Genomic DNA, 23,837 nt, shown 5'->3' with positions numbered 1-23,837 from the left:
CCTAACAAACCAGAAAGTTCAATGGTAACTGCATACATCCTTCCAGTGATCCCCCTCCAAACCCAATTCCACCAAACGTTTATCCCGTTGGTTCAATGTCTAGTAACATTTTAGGGATCCGCTTGTTAGTAAGCCCTACAACCTTACACACCCATCTTATATGCTGCAATGCTATAACTTGAATTATATTTACCGGGTATAGGTCCCTTAATTCAGTGTTGTGTAATCTTCTAAATTCTCTCGTTAATTCATACTTTTTTTGTCCGACTATTTTTTGCAATACTTTATTTTCGAAAACCCTAAGATGCTACGCTCTTCATCCCTTAGTTTAGGAGATCACGTCTCGCATCCATAAAGAACAGTGGGAAGGATAATAGTTTTGTAAATTCTAATTTTTAAGTTTTTCGATAGAACGCAGTTTCGAAATTGAAAAATAACCAGCATTTCCGGCCTTCAACCTAGTCTTTATTTCCTCATGAATTTCATTTTTAATAGTTACCATAGAACCTAGATATGTAGAAATGTATCTACCTGTTCAAACGTATTTCCTCCTATATCTATATCACTGAAATTGCTCGCGTTTCTACTGCTCACCATCTATTTTGTTTTATCTGTATTTATTTCAAGACCTAGTTCCTTACTATAATTTATTAACGTGGTTGTATTTAGTTCTATAGTTTCTTTGTCCTCACTCAATTATACCAAATCATCAGCATACCCAAGTACTGATATTTTACCACCCAAAGTTATACCCTTTTTGGTATTCATCACGTTTTTAATGACTTATTCCAGTGCTAGATTAAATAAGATAGGTGATAAAAAATCACCTTGTTTTAAACCCGACTGAACCTGGAATTTCTCAGAATAATGATTACCGATTCATACCATATTAAACGTTTCAGTCATGCACATCCATACTAGATTTACTAACTTCTTTGGTATTCCCTGCTTGATCAGAATATTATACAGTTTCTGGCAATCAATAGAATCGTAAGTCTTTTGAAAATCTGTTTAAAGCTGATGAACTACCCCATTGTATTCCAATTTTTCTGCAAGATTTGCCATAATGAAAAAATTTGATCAATAGTTTTTGTCTAAAACCACATTGGTAGTCTCCGATAATTTAGTTTTTGTCTAAAACCACATTGGTAGTCTCCGATAATTTCTTCAGTGTATTCCATGATTCGACTAGTTAAGATTAGCATAAATATTTTATAACATACAGGAAGAAGTGAGATTCCTCAATAGTTATTATAATCCGTTATCAGGCCCTTTTTGTGAACAGGGATAAGAGAGACTCCTTCCATTCCTCAGACATCTCCTCGCTTTCCCAGATCTTTTGTGGTGTATTTTAGAAACTCCAATTTCACCACATGCCTTGATTAGTTCACGAGGAATATTATCAGTTCCCATTGCTTTGTAAGGTTTTAATTTTCAAATAACCTAAAAATATGATAAATATAAAAATAACCACATAATCATACAACAAAAAAAATAAAAACATGACAATATATGTATAGGACTAAATATGATATAATAGTAAGTTTCCATTTTTTATAGATCGAAATTGGCCGAACATATGGAATGGCTGAGTGGCGTGATGATATCAAATTGCTTTTGAAACGTGCTGGTGTAGAAGGAAAACCACGGGTTTTTCTTTTTGCTGATTCACAAATCAAAGATGAGGGATTCGTTGAGGATATTAATATGATTCTCAATACAGGAGATGTACCAAATTTATATCCTGGGGAGGAAAAGGCTGAAATACTTGAAAAAATGACACAGGCTGCTAGAGAAAGTGTGAGTTAATTTTATTTATTGTCACTTTCACTTTATGTGAAATACTTATATATTAAGAAAAGGTATTATTATGATCATAAAAAAATTCATGTCCGATTTTCAACCAAAATATATGTTTTATGTTATCCCAAGTTCAATTAACTTAGACTCAAAATGGTATGTCAATTTGTAGGGACAGAATGACTATGTGCCTACTTCAGCAATGGACTCCTCATGAAGCTTCTCTTTTATTAGGCTGCTTAGTCTACAGCAGCACACTTCATTTTCTGCTTAGACATCATTGAGGTAACGGAGTATTCAGGTACTAAAATCTGTTCAAGAATCCTGTCCAGCTCTGTCTTTTCTCGTACAAAATATGGATAATAGGAAAATTTATATTCCACTGTTTCATACAAGAAGATGACTCAGGTTTTAGCTTTGGGGACAAAACAGGTCCTGAAACAACCATGCCCTGTGAGCAGTTGGTTGAGAGAATAGTCAACCTTCCCATATTTATGGAGCGTCCATTCTGCTGTATCAAGAATCAGGTGGTGGATTCTTCTTCCTGAAGAAGAGGTTGTTCCAGGATCTCTACCATTTTTCATGGTATAACTTCTCTTTTGTTCTGCTGCTGTCATCCTGTGAGCATCTGGCTCTTCTCCCCTTCATTGAAACACCCAGTTGCATTTATCTGTTTTTTTTTTTGTAAAGGAAACATTCAAAAAGACATGGCTAGGCTTGTACCTAGTCATAGTGTAGGATTCTTAGCCACTAAAACCATCTGTCTACACCTGTTTCCTCTATATTGGATCACCATAGGGCATTACTTCACTTCATGGAGGGAAATGGCTGAGTGCTACCTCATGTTTATTATCTCGGTATGGTTCAATCATCAGTTATATGCTGCTTCTTGTTTTTTGTGTTTTAGCCACTTCAACTAGCACTCTCTTCTGCTCTAAACCTCTTAAGGACAACTGTTGTGAACTTCTTTTCCTGTGTTTGTCCAAGCACAGCTTGTGTTGTGACTCCCCAAGATTTCTGGTGTGATGCACACTCCATACAACTTCTGCAATTCATATATTTTTTCTGCAAAGTGAATTGAAAGCAAAAATAGGTGCTCCACTGGTTCATCAATCGTAAGGTACACCTGGCATTCAGCAGTGTAGTCCAATTTAAAGTTGTACTGATAGGCTTCAAAGCATTCATATGGAGACAAAAATTGTGTTACATAAAAAGCTACTAAACCAAGTCGGTCCATCTTCTAGTTTCTGCCTCTCCCCAATGTGGTTGCCATTGGATGATATTTATTTTACACTCTTTTTCTCCTGCAACTATATAATATTTATTTCTCTCATCAATAAGAAGTTCAGCAGGAGGCATACTGTCGATCACATAGTATCAAACAGTCTACATTTACTACCTCTAATGAACCTATATTATACACTCAGACCATCAGTTTCATGTTTGAATCAGGGAGCATCGGATCTTTCCAATTTGCAGCTCCGTTTAACAGGATTGAGGTAATATAATCGTAGCAAGAAGCCTCCTGGGACCTCCTTCGGTTTAAGGATTGACAATAAGGATGATAGTTATTTTGTCTATCTTAATATAACCTACATATGTTTAATGAACCAATATAACCCATCTCTCCCACATAATCAATTATTCATTGTGACTCTTTGGAGGTTTATTTTCTAGCAGTTTGAACTCTCCCTCAACAACTTTAAAGAAAAACTTCAATTACTGCACCCATGAAGGCTCATTTCCAGGCATGAAAATTCATAGAACAGGCATGTCAGACAATTTGGAGTTGCATTAATTTCTATTGAGGTGTTCTGTAAAAGTTAAGAGCAGACCCGGCGATGGTGGAGACCTGACCTCCTCAATAACTAAGATAAAAAAAAATAGCAATAGTGATCTGCTGCAATTTGACTATAAGAAAAGGGAATCCTTGGCATGTTCAATCTTCAATGAACTAAATCCTAAGGAAAAGAACAGATGTGCATACTTGGACTAAGAGACTTGAGAGTTTTAAACTGAGAGACTTTAACCCTCTGACCACTAAAGAGGAAGTTACTTAAAACTTCTACTAGATTAGGAAGTAGTCCATCACAGGCGTAAGTGATCATTCGTCTCCAGGCTTAAAAGCTTATGTCTCAAGGTAAGGTATGAATAGATCTCATCATAAGCCATATATGAAAGCGAGTCCCAACTACTAAGATGTTTTTGGTGCAGGGAGTATTGACAAATAGCCTGTAATTGTGTCAGAGAGAATGGTACCTCCGTATGCTGAAATTTTGATCAAGCTGGCCACAAAAATTCTTATTGTGATTGGAAGCCAAAAGAATAATACATGGAGGAAAAAAGATGTTGACCATCTCAGTGGGAGTAATAACTGTCCAGCTTTCTGTTTGATACTGAAAATCATGGAGACATGGTCAATAACATCGTATACATGGAAACGACACAAGTATTTCTTAAAAACTATGGTTTTATCAAAAATAACATTTTATAAAAATAACAGCTTTAGTAAACAGGTAAGCTGAGGGACAGTACAATGTTCCAAAGGATGTTGATTATTGTTACAACAAATGAAATATTATATCAAATGAGAATATTATCAGCATTCCAAATAATGTAGGATCACAAAAATATTCAGATATCATGGAATACAAAATAAATTCATTATTTTTGACAATAGAAAGTGACATAGATTTGAGTATTTATAGGCCCCTATGCCCTCTGTCTTGCCATATCACGCCCATAAACTATTCATTAAATTGTATAATTTTTTTCGTTACATCTTTCTTAGTATTTTTACCAAGTATTGTTCATTATCCAATATTTTTTGTTTTAAAATTTTGTATCATAATATCAATCAAATTCTTTTTTTTTTTTTTTTTTTTTTAGGAGATTTTTTCTGTGTTTGTTTGGTATTATTTATTTATAAAATTTTGGGAAAGTGATTTCCTTTATTATTATTTTTCTCAGTAATAGATGCTTATATTTAGTTGGTATTTTTTGTGTCCAGTATTATTTATTTCCATAATTTTCTTTTCATGAAGTCACTATATTTGACAGATACACACAGGTGTTGGCCTATGCTAATGATGTCCACCTGATAGCCAGAACGCTTCTGGCGCTTACCGGAGCCGGAGCGTTGGAGTTGTTGGAGTGAGAAGTAAATAGAAGAGGTCTCCAGATCAATGAGAAAAATACTGAATACATGAAGAGCACCCAGAACCCTACACCGATACCACCACATACAACTAATATTAATGGTCATAATTTCCCAGTTTGTAGGGCTTTTAAATATCTTTGAGCACTAGTCACTCAAAAGAATGAACAACACAAGGGGTAGGGTCCTGAATAGCAACAGGAAATCGGTGCTATTTTGTGGTGCATAAAGTTTTGAAGTTCAAAGATCTTTCTTGGAGCATTTCTATATACATAGATTTCTATTAGTATTAATAAATTGATATATGTTAATCATTATTGTTTAAAAACAAATATCAGAGATCTGTGAAAATAATAATAATATTTCTTTGGAAATGGTACTAAATTAAGAATTAATTTTTATTTGTAAGTTCTTCTTATTGGTTATAGAAACTATATAAGAAATTTTACTGTTCTAGCCCAAGAAAATTGATACAACTCCATTAGCGCTATTTAACTTTTTCATTGAAAGAGTTCGTGCAAATCTTCATATTACTCTTGCGATGTCCCCAATTGGTGACGCATTTAGGATTAGACTAAGGATGTTCCCTTCTCTTATAAATTGTTGCACAATAGATTGGTGAGTGATCTTTTGTTTCTTTATAATTTGTTATACTGAAAGCTGAATGAGACTACTTTCCATGTTATGTTTCTTGTTGACTTATATTTATGTAAATTCTTTTTCAATTATCAATTGTTGTTGACTATATAAACACAAATTTTTTTCTTGATAGGTTCACTGCTTGGCCTGAAGATGCTTTAGAGAAAGTTGCTGTTTATTTCCTAAAAAATATGGACATTAGTGAAAAAATGAAGAATTCATGTGTTGTCATGTGCAAGATGTTTCATACATCTGTTTCAGTAGCTTCTAATAAGTATGTTTTAATTCTTTTTATTTATTACTTGAAGTGGTGCATGAACATTGTCAAAGTCAAAGGTCTCTTATAATTAAATGCTTACTCTTCATAAATAATATATTAAATTTATAATTTATAAGTAAATAAATTAATGAATTATTAAATACATTGGAAATTTATCAATATTCTTCTATTCTTTTCTTCTATTTTTTCTTAATTCTTTTACTGTAGCTGATTTATAAAAAATCTTTCTCTTTAAGTAATGTTGATCGGTTTGGTGTTTCCTCTCATCTAAGCGATGTGATTTAGTGATGAAAACTAGTCATCTTGAAACCACAGGACTTCAAATCAAATATAAATATTTTGGACATAGTGGAAGATTATTGATTGACCATGTGTATAGATGAATGGAATATGTTCTGGGTGCGGTAAAAAAAAACTCAAATAGTAAATGATTATACTATTTTTATTGAGGCAATGTTTCGCCCCATGTTGCAGGGCTTCGTCAGGTATCTAAAAAAGATACAAACACTTGACATAGTTACAAAAAAAACTAGTGGAAAATAACAGGGGTATACAATGAAAAGTAAAATATAATAAGAAAAATTAAAGGTTGTAAACAGTAAATGAAAAGGGTAATAGTAACAGATAGATAAGAGATAAAATAAAAGAGAAATATTAAATAAAGTACAAATTAAGAGATGAAAAAAGAAAAGAATAAAATCAAATGATGAGACAGAATTCATACCTGTTTTGACCGGAGTCAAAGTCAGAGTGAGCCATTTGTATTGGGAGGAGTGGGGATGCCAGTTTAGCATACCACAATAACGAAAATAATTTTAAAGTAAACATTGTAAAAAAAATATTTAAATTAGGTAAACAATAAATGGTAATATACATAACAGAGGGGGAAAAGAGATATTTACAAAATTGTAAAAAAAAAAACAAAAACTCATAGATGGAAAAACAAAGGAGAAATAAAGTATAAAATAATGGGATACAATATGTGTAAGTGATTAAGAAAGACAATATACCAAATGAGTGGGAGATACAGAGAAGTGTAAATTATAATAGAAAATTAATAATAAAGTAATTAATATAAGTACACTTAAGAAGGTAGCACATGAATATAAATTAAAAGGTAAGATACATGAATATAAATGAAACAGGAAGGATAGTAAATATAAAAATAATTAAATAAATGGTGAGAATTTAGAGAAAAAAGAATTTAAAATTTTTTTTAATCAGATTTTTCACTCATCATTAAATTATTAAATAAATAGGGTACAACTGGACAATAAAATAACCAAAAATAGTAGGTTATACAAAATAAACAGTTTTTAGTTAAACTAGATGATGATTCCCATCCCTACCCTTGCTTTCTATCCTTCTTTTAAGATGAAAATGATTAAAGGTTAGTCCAGAGGAATCTTATCAACCACTTGGTAATCCACTATCTTACCAATCTATCATGACCTAGAACATTGTCACAAGATAATCCCTTCTCTCACTATCCTCCCTCATAAGCCAAGTGTGGTTAAAGATTGGCTCAGAGAAATACTTCGCTATCTGCTATTCTATTTAATTGCTCCGCAGTGTCTTGGTCCATAGCCTGCCAGCTTATCAAAATAAAGTGTGAGTGAAGGCTTACCTCCAAACATGCTCTATTATTATCTAATACCTTGATCACTCTTCTTGTCAAAGGGGATGAAGTTATTACTGCGGGCATTAACTAATGTTGAGATATACTTATTAACAGAATAAACATTTATAATTAAAGAATTTCTGGAATAATCCTCGATTCTTTTTTATATTGTGTTGCATTTTTCTTTCAGTTACTTTACAGCTTTGAAAAGGAAAAACTATGTAACACCTACATCTTATTTGGAACTTATAATGACCCTACAAAACCTTTACCAAAGGAAAGTTGATCAAGTTACTCTGTTGAGGACAAGATATGAAACTGGATTAGAAAAGTTGGATTTTGCTGCTAGCCAGGTAAATTTTTCAATTCTGTAATTTTTCTTTATCTTTGAGTGGATTATAATAGAAATTGGAAATTATGATTGTTTATATATGATTGGAGGTTGATGAACTTATAGAATTATAAACCCATGAGAAATATTTAAAAAATAAGGAAAGAATGAATAAAGTTATTATTCTGAACTATATTTTCCTTAATGTTCTGCATTATACTTCTTATGTTTTACTTAGTAATTTGATTTAATTTTTTTAAAGGTATCTGTAATGCAAGATGAACTACATGCTTTACAACCTCAATTGATTAAAACTTCTGAAGCTACTGATAAACTTATGGTTAAGATTGAACAAGATACAGTTATAGTTGAAGCTAAAAAAGAGGTGAAAATTATTTAGTTGTAACAAATAATAATTTTACATGTTTGCTGCGTTTTATGAAAAGTAATTATTCTCTAGTTTGTGTAATATGTTTTAATGCAGATAGTTGGAGCAGATGAAGCTTTAGCTAATGAAGCTGCAGCAGCTGCTCAAGCAATTAAGGATGATTGTGAAAGTGATTTAGCAGAAGCTATTCCTGCTTTGGAAGCTTCTATTCAAGCTCTCAATACTTTGAAACCATCAGATATTACAATTGTCAAAAGTATGAAAAACCCACCTTATGTAGTGAAGTTGGTAAGACCTCTATAACATATTTATTATTCACAGAATTTACCATAAATGTTTTCTGAATTCATTGTTGCATTTGTCAGAATATGTAAATCATCATTTTAAAAAAGGTGAAAAATATTAATGTGTTAGACATTATACTAATATATAGTCTAAAGCCAGTGTAAATATGTAAATTGGTTTTATCTGATATGAATTTATTTTTAAAACTTCATTGCTATTTTAAAACAATGTTAGAAAAGATAATTTTAGAATTAATCTTTTTTTTTTCTGCATATATTTATATATATGCCTTCTAACACAAAAAAAATAGAAGTACGTGGTACCAACCTTGTTATGAGGAACATTGATTTACTTCAGTCTCACTTTGTTTTATGGCATGCATTTATATGTGATATAAAAGTAAAACGTAATTGTGTTATTAAGCACTGTCAAGATATCAATTGAACTATAATAAAATATAAAAATAAAGCAAACACATCCTAGTATCAAGGTAAAGTTGGGGCAAGTGTCACATAACGTTTAAATGTTTAAGTCCAGTTTTAAAGAAAAATTAATTAGGTCAGTTAATCTAGAATCCTGGTTGGAAGTAGTATTAAAAAGCTGGAAATGGTTTTATTCTGTTTATTTGACCTCAGGTAATAGTGTATTAAGTTTGCCCCATTTCAAGTTAAACACCATGTGAATAAGGACCACTAAATTTTTGGACTTTTTTTTTCAGTTACTGTCTTTAACTTTTAAAAGGTGTGACCTAGTTGAGACATGATTCTGTAATTAATTAAAAAGCATTAAATCATGCCTCAAATGAGTGCCTATTATAAATTTGGTGCCAGAATATATTCTAAATTGATTGTGTAAAAATAGCAATTTTTACTAAATTTGACAAGAAATTCAATACAGTGACTTCAAAATGTATGTACCATGAAAAAGGCCTCTCTAAATAAAATGTTTTTCTAATAAAAGTCGGTATATATCAAATTGTGTGTTATTAGTGGGTAACTTTCATTGTTAATCTATAATCCTTTACAACTCAATTCACCCATTCACATGCCACCATGAGTCACATTTTCTCTCTATCTCACTCGCCTGTAAGAATTCTAACCAACTTTCAGTTCAGCTAAAAATCTATAAAACTTGGGAATTGGCAAACATATAACTTTTAGACTATACCTAATGGAAAAATTCTAAAAAGTGAAATTAAATTAATAATAAAACTAGTACTCTGAAGTAAAACCTCATTATTAAAGTTGAAGTTAATTATTTTAAGAATTAATTTATTGAAATGGGTAATTTCATACTAATATTAACACTTGGCAAAGAATGAAATTGTAATGACATGTAATAGTCATGAAAAATTGGCATAACATTAATAAATGATTAATTATAGTTGTACCCAAATCTCTTAATTAACAAAGTTTGTTATTTTTTTAAATGGTTTCTACTTTTACTACAGGTAATGGAGGCAGTATGTGTTATGAAAGGAATTAAACCAGAAAGAAAACCAGATCCGAGTGGAAGTGGAAAAATGATTGAAGATTTTTGGGGACCTTCACAAAAAATGTTAGGTGACATGAAATTTCTTGATAGTTTGAAGGCATATGATAAAGACAATATTAATCCTGCAATTATGAAAAGAATTAGAGAACGGTAAATACAGGTTTAATTGTAATACTTTTAGTGATATCAAATATTTGTTGTGGAAATTTTAAAAATTCTCCTGTTTTATTGCATAAAGTAGTCTAAATAATAAATAAATATAAATGTTAAGTAAAAAAAAAAAATTAGAACAGATACTGTAAAGAAATACCTACTACCCGAAGATGGCTTGCTCTACTCTCCCTTCTCTTTAGAAAGTAGGACCAAAAAGAAGGGATGGCATGCCCCTTATGCCTAGATTTGTAAAGATTTCCTTCATTTATGTAATTATCTGTAAAATGATTCAAATATTCGCAATCTTGAGTAGAATATAATGTATATTGTATGTTTATATGTAGTAAATAGTCGCTTTAGCTATGATAACTCGTAACTCTAAAAATATCAACAATAGAATTCAATGCTTTAAAAAATCAAGCTGTCATATTAATGACATCTTTTCTTAACTATCATTTTATTGAATACCTATATAATTTGTTTTTTCACTTCAAGAATTTTTTCAAGATGTCTCAAAAACAATGCATTAATTTTATTTTATTTTTTTTAAATGGTAATAATTTTTTGTCTTATTCATGAAGTATTACAGCTTATGCAGTGAAATTTAGTTCATTAATAATGAAAATCGATTAACCCATTCATACTTTAATCTTTTTTTTAGATATTCACTAGAGAATTAACTATATGGGGTATCTGATAAGTACAGGATGTTTCAGAGTTAAGTGGCCAAACTGAAAATATGAACTAAGGAGTTCAAATCAAGAAAAAAATTTCCTCTGAAGGGATGTCCAAAAACGCTTTGTTTAGGAGATTTTCACACCTAAAGCTTTCCATTGTTATGAATTATTTACATTATATGAAATAAATAAAACTTATTTATTTGTTCCAACTACTTTATTCATTAAACATAAACATTAAATTCATATTAAATATTGTTCAAAGTTTACATAATACATAATACCATGTGCTGATGGTATTTTTGCCACGTTACGAAATGAAGAAAGGAGTGCGACCATATTACAATATTTTGATGATAATCTGGAAGTGTACGAAGAGCTGGAGCAGAGTTAAATAGAACTCTCATTGCAGATGGACATCATCCATATTTCAACGGGTACAAAATTTATTACCACAAGATTTTTGCAAAGAATACATTTTTCAGATTAGTACTTAAAACATGTTGAACATAATCCACAATTTTCAGGATACATTCTCTGGACAGAAGAAGCTATCTTCACAAGAAAAGGTATCTTCAATCAAAAAAATAATCACCTCTGGTCGCAGGAAAATCCCTGATGCAATTCGTGAGCATTATTTTCAGCACCTGTTTCAGTGCAATGTGTGGTTGGGAATAATAGACAATATTTTAATATGTCCACATTTCTTGCTGACTCGACTCAATCCGGGCACATTTCTCAAATTCTTAATAATATTTACTATGATTTAGTTGAACATATTCCACTACAAATGAGAAGGGACACGTGGCTTCTATTAGATGGTTGTTCTGCACACTACGGAAGAGGTTCACGACAATGGTGAAATATTTACTATCCCAATCAATGGATTGGCTTTATAGGACCAGTGGCTTGGCCTGCACGCTCTAGACCTGACACCACTGGGTTTTATTTTGTTTGGGGTGACATTAAACAGAAAGTCTATGCAATGCCTGTCAATGATCTTAATTCCTTACGAAGAAAGATAATTGAATCTAGTGAAACAATTAATGTTCTGCCACTGCTGCTGTTGAGGAAAGATGCCGAGCCTGTCTTAATACTCAAGGAAACTTTGAACAACATTTAATATGAATTTACAGTGAATATCTAAAAAAAAGATTAAAGTATGACTCGATAAAAGGGTTAATCAATTTTCATTAGTAATGACCTGAATTTCACTGCATAAGCTCTCTTTCTTCTCAGTTTGGCCACTTAACCCTGAAACACCCTGTATACCTCATTTTCTTTTTAGATAATTTACAGTCTTTGGAGAACCATGGTTTGTCATTGGTACAGAATTGTACATTCTATATTTTAATAAGCATGGTTTTCCTTTATTAGGTCATAGATATTATCCATATATTCGTGAAGTGAAGAAGGGCAGTGAGGAGATGAAATTAGCCAATAGTTACTCCCTAATTTATGCAAGAGCACTAAAAGGGGGTATTTGCTAAAATAGTGGGCCTAGTTATGTCGTCCACTATATACAAACATCTAGAGAACTGGGGGGTGAAAATATAAAGAAAAGTAATGAACAGTGGACTTTCGTATCCATAATGACTTCATTATGGGGAATTCATTCTATTCACTCAAGAGAACCCATAAAATTAATTTCTGATACATGGAGCGAAATAGTGTAATTGATTTTTTATGATGACCTGGCACATTTTTTTTTTTTACTGCTGTACAGCCTGGTTACAGGTTTTGGCCTCCTCCTACCATTATGGTCTTGTGCTGCTGCCATCCAGTTCTGGACTCCCATGATACTTTCAGCATCTTCCACCACACTGTCCTACCATCTCAGTTTCGGTCTCCCCCTCCTAGTTCAATAAATTGGCTGTGTAGGCAGCATTTTTGTTATTTCTCCATTCGCCATTTTGGTGATATCTCCTTTGCATCCTAAACATCTCAGCTTCATAGTTCTGACATCAGGTTCTCTAAAGCCATTGTATAACTTGAAGTTAGTTTGTCATTTCCAAGCACGGGGCATACCAAAGTTTCATAGAGATGTTGCTGGGTCTTTCTGGACGGTATTTGCTTGTTCAGCAGTTTTCTCAAGTCAAAGTAGGATTGGTTGGCTGTGGTAACCCTCCTTCTAATCTCAACATCTGGGTCATTATCCTGAGTGATCATAGAACCCAGGTAAATAAACTGTGGTACCTTTTCAAAGTTATGGGGCCCAATCTTTCACCTCGTTTAGGAGCCTCCTTTGTCACCACGTACTTAGTTTTGGACTCACTGACTTATAGTCCATTATAAGGCAGTATTTTGCTGACATCAAGGTAGTGCGAGGAACTGAGATTGGCAGTAGCCATCTTCTACTCATGGCCAATACAAAGATACAGAGATACTAGAAGACCAATTAAGAACAATATCAATTGATGGGGATGTGGAAATAATACAGAAGGCATTGAAAACATGCATCCTGACAAATACAATATGTAGGAAGAGGAGAGTATCTGACTGTTAAACCCGTGACCTCTGATAGTTGGTTGTTCAGAAGCTTGCCTGGAAAGCATACCTTCATGATATGAGCAAAGGGAAACTATGAGTGTACCAAATAGTCAGGAATGAATGGAAGGTATCCAGATGCCAGGTCAAAAATCTTATGAGAGGACTTTGGTAAAAAGTTGAGTGAGTGAGAAAAAGTTAACACTTCAAGAGCAAAGCAAAGCATGCCTATCAGAATTGTAGATGGGCTGCAAAAATTATAGGCTCATCAGTTTCCTTTCTATAGTCTATACATTATGTACCTCTATTCTTGAAAGAAGATTCTGGGGGATTGTAGAAGGGCGGTTGGAAGGTAAATAGAACAGGCAGGCTGGTTTTCTTTTTTATTTTTTTTTTTTTACAATCCGAAGACGCAGGATCACATTTTTGTCCTTACGAATGTCACTGAAAAAGCTTGGGACAGAGACAAAAATATATATCTAGCACTCCTTTATATGAAGGCAGCGTTCAATTTAGTGGCAAGAAAAGAAATATGGAATGCACTTTTAGCCAAGGATGTGTCTGGAAATTTGATAGGGGCCATAAAGTCTACTTACCGAAAAAAGATACAAACACTGAAGTGATGTAAACCTAAATTAACCAAGTAGTGAAATGAAAAATTAAAAAGATGTACTGTGAAACATAGAATTAAAGAGGAATAATAAAAGGATTACACAATTAATGGGATAAAATAAATAATTTTAATTAGTTTCAGTTGTCATGTATCTACAGCTAAAATAGTTTTTAGTTGTTCATTCAACTAACAACTAATTTAGTTGTAAGAATTAGCGGTACCTATCAGCCAATAACTAAATTAGTTCTATTTTTTATCAGAACTAATACTGACAACTTTTTAGCTATTAGTTTGTTCCTTAATTAACTAAATATTAGCTGGCAGTGGAGCAACGGCTGGTTCAGATTATACATAGAAAAAACTTTTTCCCAGAGGTTGAAATTATAAGTTAATTTTTTTTTATTTTAACTGAACTTATACTTTTATTTTAAGCTTATCAGAAATTTGTATTTAACTTGAGCTGTTTGATTGTGAAAACATTTTGAATAAGTTATTTTAAAACTTTTTTAGGTACATAAATGACCGAGATTTTGATCCCAATATTGTTCAGAAAGTATCAACTGCTTGTGAAGGTCTTTGCAAGTGGGTCAGAGCAATGGAAGTTTATGACAGAGTTATAAAAATCGTTGCTCCTAAGAAAGCTAGGTTAGGTGAAGCTGAAGCTGAGTTAGCCCTGCAGATGGAGAAATTAAATGAAAAGAGAGCGCAACTTCAAGAGGTTCATTGTATTATTATTATTATAAATAAATACCTTATGATTGTGATTCCTAGAATTTTTAATAGGTTCTGAACTATTCTAACCTTCTTTTTTGTTAAAATCATTTAATCATTTGGTTCCAAATTTTGAAAATCAGATAATTATGAAAGACATAAATTTTTCTCAGTAACTTAAAAACTCACAGTATAATTTTTATAACAAATTTTTCATATTTACAAACAAACAGTACAACCACTTATTCATTGAAATTGATTAAAAAATTAACTTTCATTTTAAGCTAGTAAAAATCTATCTTGAACAAGTGTTGAAAAATCGAAGTTTTTATGTACCGCATGGACGGAATGCCGTTATCAAAAGTTGGATTTTGAAATTTATTTTCTTCATGAGCCTATATCTCATAAACGATAATAAATGATTTAAAAAATAGTTTTGAACATATATTTTATCTATCTACCCATACCTTACTGGAATGCACCTTATACTGAAACAGTGTATAAACATAGTGAAATGCATGCAAACTCCTACTCACCACATAGACTATGCCTATGACAAGTCGATCGCGACATACTTTTAAGGTAAAAAGTAGATTTCTTTTTTTTTTATCCCCTCCCTTACCATTTCTGGCATACGGGGCACGGGAGCAGTGGGGTAGTGCGCTGGGGTTTGCGCATGCCACTGCTCCCAAAGATCACCAATTCTTTTTTTTTTTATTATTATTCTTTTATTAATTATTTAATTATTACATTTTTTTTTTTTTTTTTACTGTGGTGCACCCCAGCGCTAGGTTTAGCGCCTTACTGATGGAGCTGCACCTTGCCCACTGCATCCGTCAGGATGCCTCCTGTAGTTACCAGGCTGGTCCAGCCCTCCTGGTTTTAGTCTGGGTCAGCTTTCTCATCTTCTGGTGGCTCGCCGATGTTGGGCGGTCAAGCCCTTCCCATCGTGAAATGAGTGGGGCCCACCACCTCCTTCCACCCGTAAATGAACTCCCTGAAGAAGGGATAATTCTCTTCCATCAAGCAGGGAAAGTCCGTCTCGGCGAGGGCATAAATCCCGGTCTTTCTCGACAGCCTGGCTCGGTGTCCTTCCATGGCAGAGCAATCTATTTTTACGTGTTCTGCTGTTTCAGGAATTCCACACGTTGGGCACCGGGGGTCGATGTTCTTTCCAAAGCTCTGCAGCTTTCCCCGAAACCCCCCATGTCCTGTTAGGATCTGTGAGACCCAATAGTTTGTTAGGACCCATTTAGCCATTTAGCCTCTAGAAACGACGGTAGGGAAGAATTTTCTCAAAGTAGCGCCCTTCTGGTTTGCTACCCACCGTCCATTCCACTCCTGTATTGAGTCCTCTCGCAGTATTTTCTTCCATAAGTTTGGAGTCTCACCTATCCTCTCTCGGAGCTCCTCTGGCAGCGCTTCTAGTCCCTGGCTCTTAACTTCATATTTAAGGACATCCTCCCTGAGGATGAAGTCCGGGGGCATCGCTCCGGCCAGCACCTGCACCGCCTCATGTGACACCGTTCTGTATGTCTTCGTGACCCTCAGCAGAGCCAGTCTCTGTATGGTGGCCAGTATTCTCTTCTGTGTCTGCGTGAGGTTTCGGCTCCAAGCAGGGGATGCATACCTCAGAATTCTCAAGATCACACCTTTATATATGGTCATCGTTGCAGGGTATCTGAGGCCCCAAAATGCACCCCCTATCCTGCTTAATCCATTGAGTGACAGGGTCACCCTGTCCTTTAGATACACCAGCAGAGAAGTGGCATCAAATCTTCTTCTTATCCTCACACCAAGATATGTCACCTCCTCACCCGGTCTCACCCTCTCTCCTTGGGTATCCAGGGCGATAGGACGAGCCCTGTCCATGGAGCCTCTTATGAGCATGGCCTGAGTCTTGGCTGCTGCCATACTCAACTTCCTCTTCACGCACCACTGTCCTACGAGACTGGCACACCTCTCCGCTTCTGTCTTTAGTCTGGATCTGCTGTTCTTGGCCACGATGACTGCCAGGTCGTCTACGTAAGCCGTGGCTAGGAACCCCTTGTCCTGTAGTTCCCCCAGCAACTCATCGAATACTAGCTTCCACAGAGCTGGTCCTGCGGACATCCTCTTTCGATTTTTCTCTCGACCTCGTAGTAGTTACCCCTGATCCTGACACTGCTGTTATTGAGGTAACTACCTACGAGGGAATATAGATTACTGGGGGTGTCGAGCTCTTGCAACCGCTGGAGTACACGGGGCCACCAAACGCTGTCGAAGGCAGAAGAGATGTCAAACATGATCAATAAGACATATTTCTCTGCCCTCTCCTCCTCGTCCCTATGCACTCTCAGCAGCGCATTCGTAGTTTCCCTGCCACGGGTCTAGCCAAACTGCCGTGGATGACTTGAGGCACTTAGGACTGGTCTTAGGCTGTGGACGATCATGTGCTCCAGAACCTTACTATATTGGTTGATAGGATTTAGGCGTAGTATTCTTTTTTTAACTGTGTTAGAGCCGGCATCCACCATGAGACCGGACGTACTCTCGCCCTTCGGTGATGGAGGGTAATACTCGCCGCTTCAGTGATGGCACCCGTAAGCATTGCCACTCTGTGATCAATCTCGGTCTCCTCCCATTCTCTGTCAGCGAGTATTCCCTCCAATTCACTGGAAAACGCTCTCCAGTTCGCTGATCGGGTCACAAAGCCCTTTTCTACTTCTGGGGCACCACCTTCCTCCTCCACTACACTGAAGGCTATGACCCGGTGGTCGGAGCTCCTGTCTGACCGTTGGGTCCAGTCTGCAATACCCTTTGCTATGGGAGCCATGGCAAGTGTCACATCTATCCAACTGTGACCCCACGCTCCAACAAATGTGGGACCAGAAGGCTCGTTCATAATAATCAGCTGACACCTCCCCACACATTCTTCTACCAACCTTCCTCTAGCGTCTGGTCGAACTGAACCCCAGGCCGTGCTCCACGAATTGGTGTCGGAACAGACTATCGCGCTCTTATACTTTAGCGCGACAGCCTCCACAGCAGCTATACTATTCTCTAGATTGATATTTATATTCGCCTGTCGTGAGCCTCCACAGCAGCTATATTATTCTCTAGATTGATATTTATATTCGCCTGTCGTGGCGGCATATATGCTCAAACCAGAGCGAAGGCAACTCTGCCCTTCCTGACATAACATGCAGCCTGATCTGCTGTGGTGAATTGCTTCAGTTCCATTACGTTGAGGGCAGGGTTAACGACAACAATCACTGCTCTAGGCCCGCTCTCACCACTGCCTAGACTGATCACCCTCGATGTAGTTCCAAAACCTGTCACCACATTCTTTCGACAGCATGGCTCCTGAATCGCCACTGAGTAGTGATCCGACCGTCGATGAGGAAGGACCTACGTTGATGCTCTCTTAAGGATTATCCCCACCTTAGATCGCCTTTTCATAGCTCAGTCTGCAATCAGACCTCGAGCAGGTAAGACGTGTTGTTCCACCGCTCCACCCGTATACTAGTGCGTGCTGGGGGAGTGGGTGTGAGTGGTTGAGTCCCGAGGGACACCAGTGCGAGTCGGGACTCCCAGGGAACAGGAGATAACCTATTTGGTAATATTTTTTGTGTTCACTACCTGTGGTACCAGGTTTAGTGTTTTGTTATTGTTTTAGTTATTTTTGTTGGACCTAGGTGTTTGTGGACAGGAGGTTGTTGTTGTAAAATTTATCTGTTGTGGGAACTAAAATTTCAACCAATCCAGAAAATTAGGAAAAAATTATTTTTCATAAACACCTCTTTTACGTAATTTCTTACGTGAAATAGGGTGTTTTCAATATTGACTATGGAGGGAGTAAATAAAAAAGGAATTGAAGTGTCGGATAAGAGTGGGGGTTGTGAAAAACCACAGACAATAAAATCCCAACTTGATGGGGAATACAAAATGGCGGAGAGTAATCCAAGGCCGGCGGGAAGTGGCAGTGAGGCGGACAGAGACTCAGGGCCTGACAGTAGAGATAGTAAAACAAGCCCTAAACTCAGGAGATCAAGAAGAAAAAGAGCACGTGAGGAGGAAGAAACCCCCCCAGAGTCCCCAGAAGTAGAAAAGCTCAGTGAAAGACCCAGTAGAATACAAGACTTGGTCCTCAAGTATTTAGAAAGAAAAAAAACCACAGCTGAATGCCAGAAATATATTAACACGCTGACCAGGGAACTATGCAATATTATAACAGGGTTGGAGGCCCAGTGGGACCTAATCCCAAAGATAGTCGGTGAAATAGTTAAAGAAACTGTAAATACCGACGAACTTCACTGTATAGTTGGGAAAAAAGTATCAGATATTGTAGCTCCTATGGTGGCAGAGGCTATAGGAGACGCCATAGGAGCTGTGTACGATCAAAGGAAAAAAGAGTGGGTCTCCCCCACACTCAAAAGGGTGTCAGGTCTAATTGGTGACCTGGAGGGCAAAGTGGACCAGGATACCCAAATACTATTACAGCACACAGCCACAAGATGAGCCCAGGAGAAGAAGGAGAAAGTTGTCACCCCTTGGGTAATAGAAGGGAAAATCCCGGATGCTGAGGGAACACCAGGGTTGCTATCCCAGCACAAGGTAAAAAGTAAATATGAGGGCACGGCACCAGCCCCGATGCCACAAAGATCCAGCAAGACGCCAATCTGCAGGTGAAAAAACATGGACATCGACGAAACCTCTGATGGAGAAATGCAGGAGGATATAGGCTCAGGGCCATGGAAGATTCAAGGACAAGGAAGAAAAAACAAAAAAGGCCACCCAGACAATGGAAACGCCACAAGAAGAGGAGCAGAAAGGAAAGAAAAAGCTTACTTTCGCTGGCGTCCTAGCGAGTATATCAGCAGTCCCTCAGAACCCACGGGAGACAGCGACATATGTCACTCTGAGAGGGTGTGCAGAAGGGTGGACTGCTGGAGACATATACAAAGAGCTCCCATCCCCAGAAGATTTGCAACAAATTGGGGAAATCTGATCGGAAAAGATGGTTAAGGTGACCCAGAGAGGTAGTGTCCTGATCAGGACTGAAGGCACTGACCAGGCTCAAAAACTGATTAGCTAGGGAAAACTCAAGGATAAGGGACTGGAGGCGAGGCTCACAATGGCACGCAGACCTCACCTGGAGGTTAGGGGGTACCTAATTTCTGGAACGAGAGCGTCCTAGAGAATTATCTTTGGAGTAAGATCCCTATAGACACACCGAAAGACGAGAAAGACAGGAGGGAGTGGTTGAGACCCTGCTTCTCTACTCCTGCGAGGGGCGGACTCACAAATACGTGGGTGCTAGAGGTGCATCAAGCAATGAGGCTCGCTCTGATGACATTGTCAGCGAAGGACGTCAGCGGAGGATGGTGGAGCTTGACCATCCGCGATTACCTCGATCCCCTACTCTGCCTCCGGTGCCAAGATTACGGACACCCTGCTAAAATATGCAGGACGTATCGTGCAGGTGGTGTCTTGGAACAGGGCACAAAGTCAAAGAGTGTCCAGAAAAGAGTAATGGTTCAGCACCATGCTGCAGAAACTGTAAGGCCAAAGGCAGTGTAGGGAAAGATCTCCAACATTGTGCGGGCAGCAAGGAGTGCCCGGTACATCTAGAGATGATGATCAAGCAGGCGAAGAAGACCCGGTATGCGTAAGCTGCAAATCCTGCAGGTCAATATGGGCCGGAGACGAGTGGTTGCGGACGAATTGGGAACTCACGCCCGAAGTGTTGATAAAAGTAGATCTTATATACTGAAAAGTTGGCCACCCCTTGTATATATTATACCGATACTCTAAGTCTCTTGTTAAATAAAAACATAATTATTAACAGCCCCCATGAACAGAAGAGCATAGACTTTAGAAATTGAACAATTAAAAGTGAATATTATTAATAATATAAGAAAAAGTTGATTAATATTAATAGTGTGGAGAAAACATGGTTATTTTAATGATTAAAAAAAATGTATATGTTTAATATGTAATTATTTATTATCATTATTTAATGATTATAAATAATTCTTTTGAAATAGAGGACTATTAATTTTTCAACTTTTCAGATTAAGATTACAAAATTAGACTATTAATTTTACTAAATTTTTATAAGTCATATATAACAGAGTTGGGCAAAAATTATTAGATTATTCGATTGACGAGAGACAAATAAATTTTTATTCGAATAAAAATACAACTATACTATCTGAATACTTTTTTATTTGAATATTTAAAACATTAAAATATTTCAATTGAATGAAAAATTAGTGGAATTCAAAATTAGTCGAATACATATTATTCGAATAACAATTTGATTTTTTTTTTTAATTCACTAATCTTTTTACCACCATCAATTTCCATGTATGAAGGTCCCATTTCACATATTTAGATGAGTACAAAACGAAAATGCTATCGATTTTAAGATCTCATATCAATTTATTTTAATTTCTAACTCATAGGGGCCAATTTTCAGGTTTTCCGATATGCAGAATATGATTATGCTATCGATTTTAACATCGCGTATCCATTTATTTTTACTTTTCTGATTTCTATCATGTTAGGGTCCCTTCATACCTTTGAGGAATTCAGAATATGAAAATGATATCAATTTTGTGATCGCTTATCGATTTATATGAACTTTTCTGATTTCTAACATGTTAGGGTCTCTTTATATGTCTCAATATATGCCAAAAATGAAAATGCTATCAATTTTGTGATTGCTTATCAATTTATTTTAACTTTCTTGATCTCGAAAATGTTATGGTCCCTTTACATGTTTTGAGATATGTTGAATATGAAAACAATATCGATTTTAATATCGCGTATCGATTTATTTTAACTAAGATAAGAATTCATAAAAGTAAAAATAAATCGATAAGCGGTTTTGAAATTGATAGCATTTGTATATTCTGCATATTTCAAAACATAAAGAGGCCCTAACATGCTAGAAATCAAGAAAGTTAAAATTAATCGATAGCATTTTCATATTCTACATATCCCAAAACATATAAAGGGACGGGACCTTAACATGTTAGAAATCAGAAAAGTTAAAATAAATCGATAGTATTTTCATATTCTGCATATCCCAAAACAAAAAAATGGAGCCTTATATGTTAGAAATGAGAAAAGTTAAAATTAATCTATACGCGATCATAAAATATATCTATGTATAGCTAGCTGTACGACAAAAAATGTCGTCTTTATGTGAAGACAATCGTATTCGGATCATTAATCATTAAAAGATTATTTTTCTATAAAATGGACGATTACAAAAGTATTCAAATGGTTATTCGAATTGTTTTGCCCGAATAATTGATTATTTGTGTAAAATAATGACGAATAAAAAACTATTCCTTATAAATACTATGATGATTAATCATATTTTATATAGACAATGTTTTTGCATATTTGATGTGTATCTAAAAAGTTTTTTTTTATCACAACTCTCTTCTAATTTGCCACCTAAGGATTGATGTTGCCATCCTAAGTGAGTAATACAAACCCCCATGAGACAACTCATGGTTATCCATGACACAGGAAAGGTTGCAATTTGGACATTTAGCCTACATGTCATAATAGTAATGACACAGGTATGGACAGTGGATTTGTCAGGGCCAGGTTATCACCTGTACGAAAATAGCTGTTATGCTCCACTCGGTGCCACAATCAAGGAATTCTTGGGTCTTTTTGGATTGCATAGTTGACATGCTAGAGGGGGAAGGGTCCTGGTGATTGCTGGAGGCTTCAACATCTAAGTCACAGAAGGGGCAGTGGGTCCACCAATCGATGAGGAAAATTCCTTTTAGAAGCCTTTGTGCAGATGGAGGGTGTGGTACTGGTTAATTCTGGAATAGAGCTTATTTTCATAAAAGGAGGGAGGTGCTCTGTAATAGATCTGACAATCATCAGCGACAGCCTACAACCTAGGCATACAACCGGCTGGCAGGACTGATCTTTTCATCAACAGGGACCACCAGGCTATCCTGATTACAATTATGATCCTGATTACAATGATACATCCTGATTACATACTCCCCCGACCATTTTCTTCTCCTATTAATCTACGGTAAACTATAAACACCTTGTTATGGCTAAAAATTAATTTTTTTATCATAACGGTTTTCTTTTCTAATTTATCATTTATTCAAATTGTATGATTTAAGGTTCATACACAGTTGTTTGACATAAATACTCAAATTGATTGATTAATTTACATTTGAACATATTTGGGAACCATTTTCTTTTGTTTATATTTTTTAATTTATTTAGTATTTTCAAGTACTAAATTTAATATATAAAAATTTGTAATTCCTTTAAATAATAACTTTTTATTTTATTAAACTATTTTAACTCATAATTTTTAGAAATTTTTTTTAAATCCTGTGTTAAAATAACTTTTTGTTCTTGTCAATTTTGTTTTTTAATAACATTATTTACTTTGTTTAAATAAATTCAATACCTAGTGATAGTCATCCATGACTCTGTTAGTTCAAGACATAGCTGTTTACTACCTTCACTCCAAACATACTTAATTTTTCACAATCCTCTTCACAGGAAATTTCTTCCTCAATATGTTTCCTTGATTTATTTAATATAATTTCAGTTAAGTTTTCTCCTGTCAGTGACATATTTTGACTTCAAAAATATTTCTAAGTCTTCATCAACTTTCCTCAAAACAGGTTTATCAATGAATCTTTTCAATTCATTTAATTGTTTATTATAGTCTTAAATGAGTTTTCTTTAGTGTTGAAGGCTCATCTTGATTAATTTGTAATTACTAAGTTAACTTGTTTAGGTAAAAATTATATAATTGTTGTAAGATACTATAACCATTTTATATCTCTTTACACAAAATGACCTTTAGATTTGAAAAAGGTCTTCAAATGAAGAATAAAATTGCATGTATTCTTTTAGTATATTTTTAAATACTCTTCAAAGATATTGTTCATTATGTATATGCATATGTATTAGTAAATCTTAAATATTAAATATGATTAAAAGATATAAATCTTATAAGGGTTGTTATGTCTTCCAAAATAACTCAAATAAATAAAATTTTCATTTCTATCATTTTGTTTTTATGTTTCAATGCTTCTTGGAAGTAAGCAGTATTGTTTTCATTAGTATTGTTTAGAACTTTTAATTTATCTGGTTTTTGTTTTACATATTTTGACTATTATCATCAAACCAGAGTATGTTCTTTTTATTTTT

At 35.1% G+C, this 23,837-nt stretch overlaps 1 protein-coding gene across 1 annotated transcript in view; it reads left to right on the top strand.

The window, feature by feature from the left end:
- LOC106689148 (dynein axonemal heavy chain 3) overlaps positions 1-23,837 on the top strand; it is a 144,295-nt gene that overhangs the window by 90,799 nt on the left and 29,659 nt on the right. The window contains exons 26-33 of the mRNA XM_067051158.1: positions 1,561-1,800; positions 5,415-5,575; positions 5,730-5,870; positions 7,688-7,850; positions 8,091-8,213; positions 8,313-8,504; positions 9,952-10,145; positions 14,436-14,643. Coding sequence (XP_066907259.1) covers positions 1,561-1,800; positions 5,415-5,575; positions 5,730-5,870; positions 7,688-7,850; positions 8,091-8,213; positions 8,313-8,504; positions 9,952-10,145; positions 14,436-14,643 — 1,422 coding nt within the window. The remainder of the gene's footprint in view (positions 1-1,560; positions 1,801-5,414; positions 5,576-5,729; positions 5,871-7,687; positions 7,851-8,090; positions 8,214-8,312; positions 8,505-9,951; positions 10,146-14,435; positions 14,644-23,837) is intronic.

Source organism: Halyomorpha halys, unplaced genomic scaffold, assembly GCF_000696795.3.
Source record: "Halyomorpha halys isolate HHAL.00 unplaced genomic scaffold, Hhal_1.1 Scaffold1286.1, whole genome shotgun sequence".
Lineage (NCBI taxonomy): Eukaryota > Metazoa > Arthropoda > Insecta > Hemiptera > Pentatomidae > Halyomorpha > Halyomorpha halys.
Note: the sequence above shows the minus strand (reverse complement) of the source record. Positions and strands in the feature narration are given on the sequence as shown.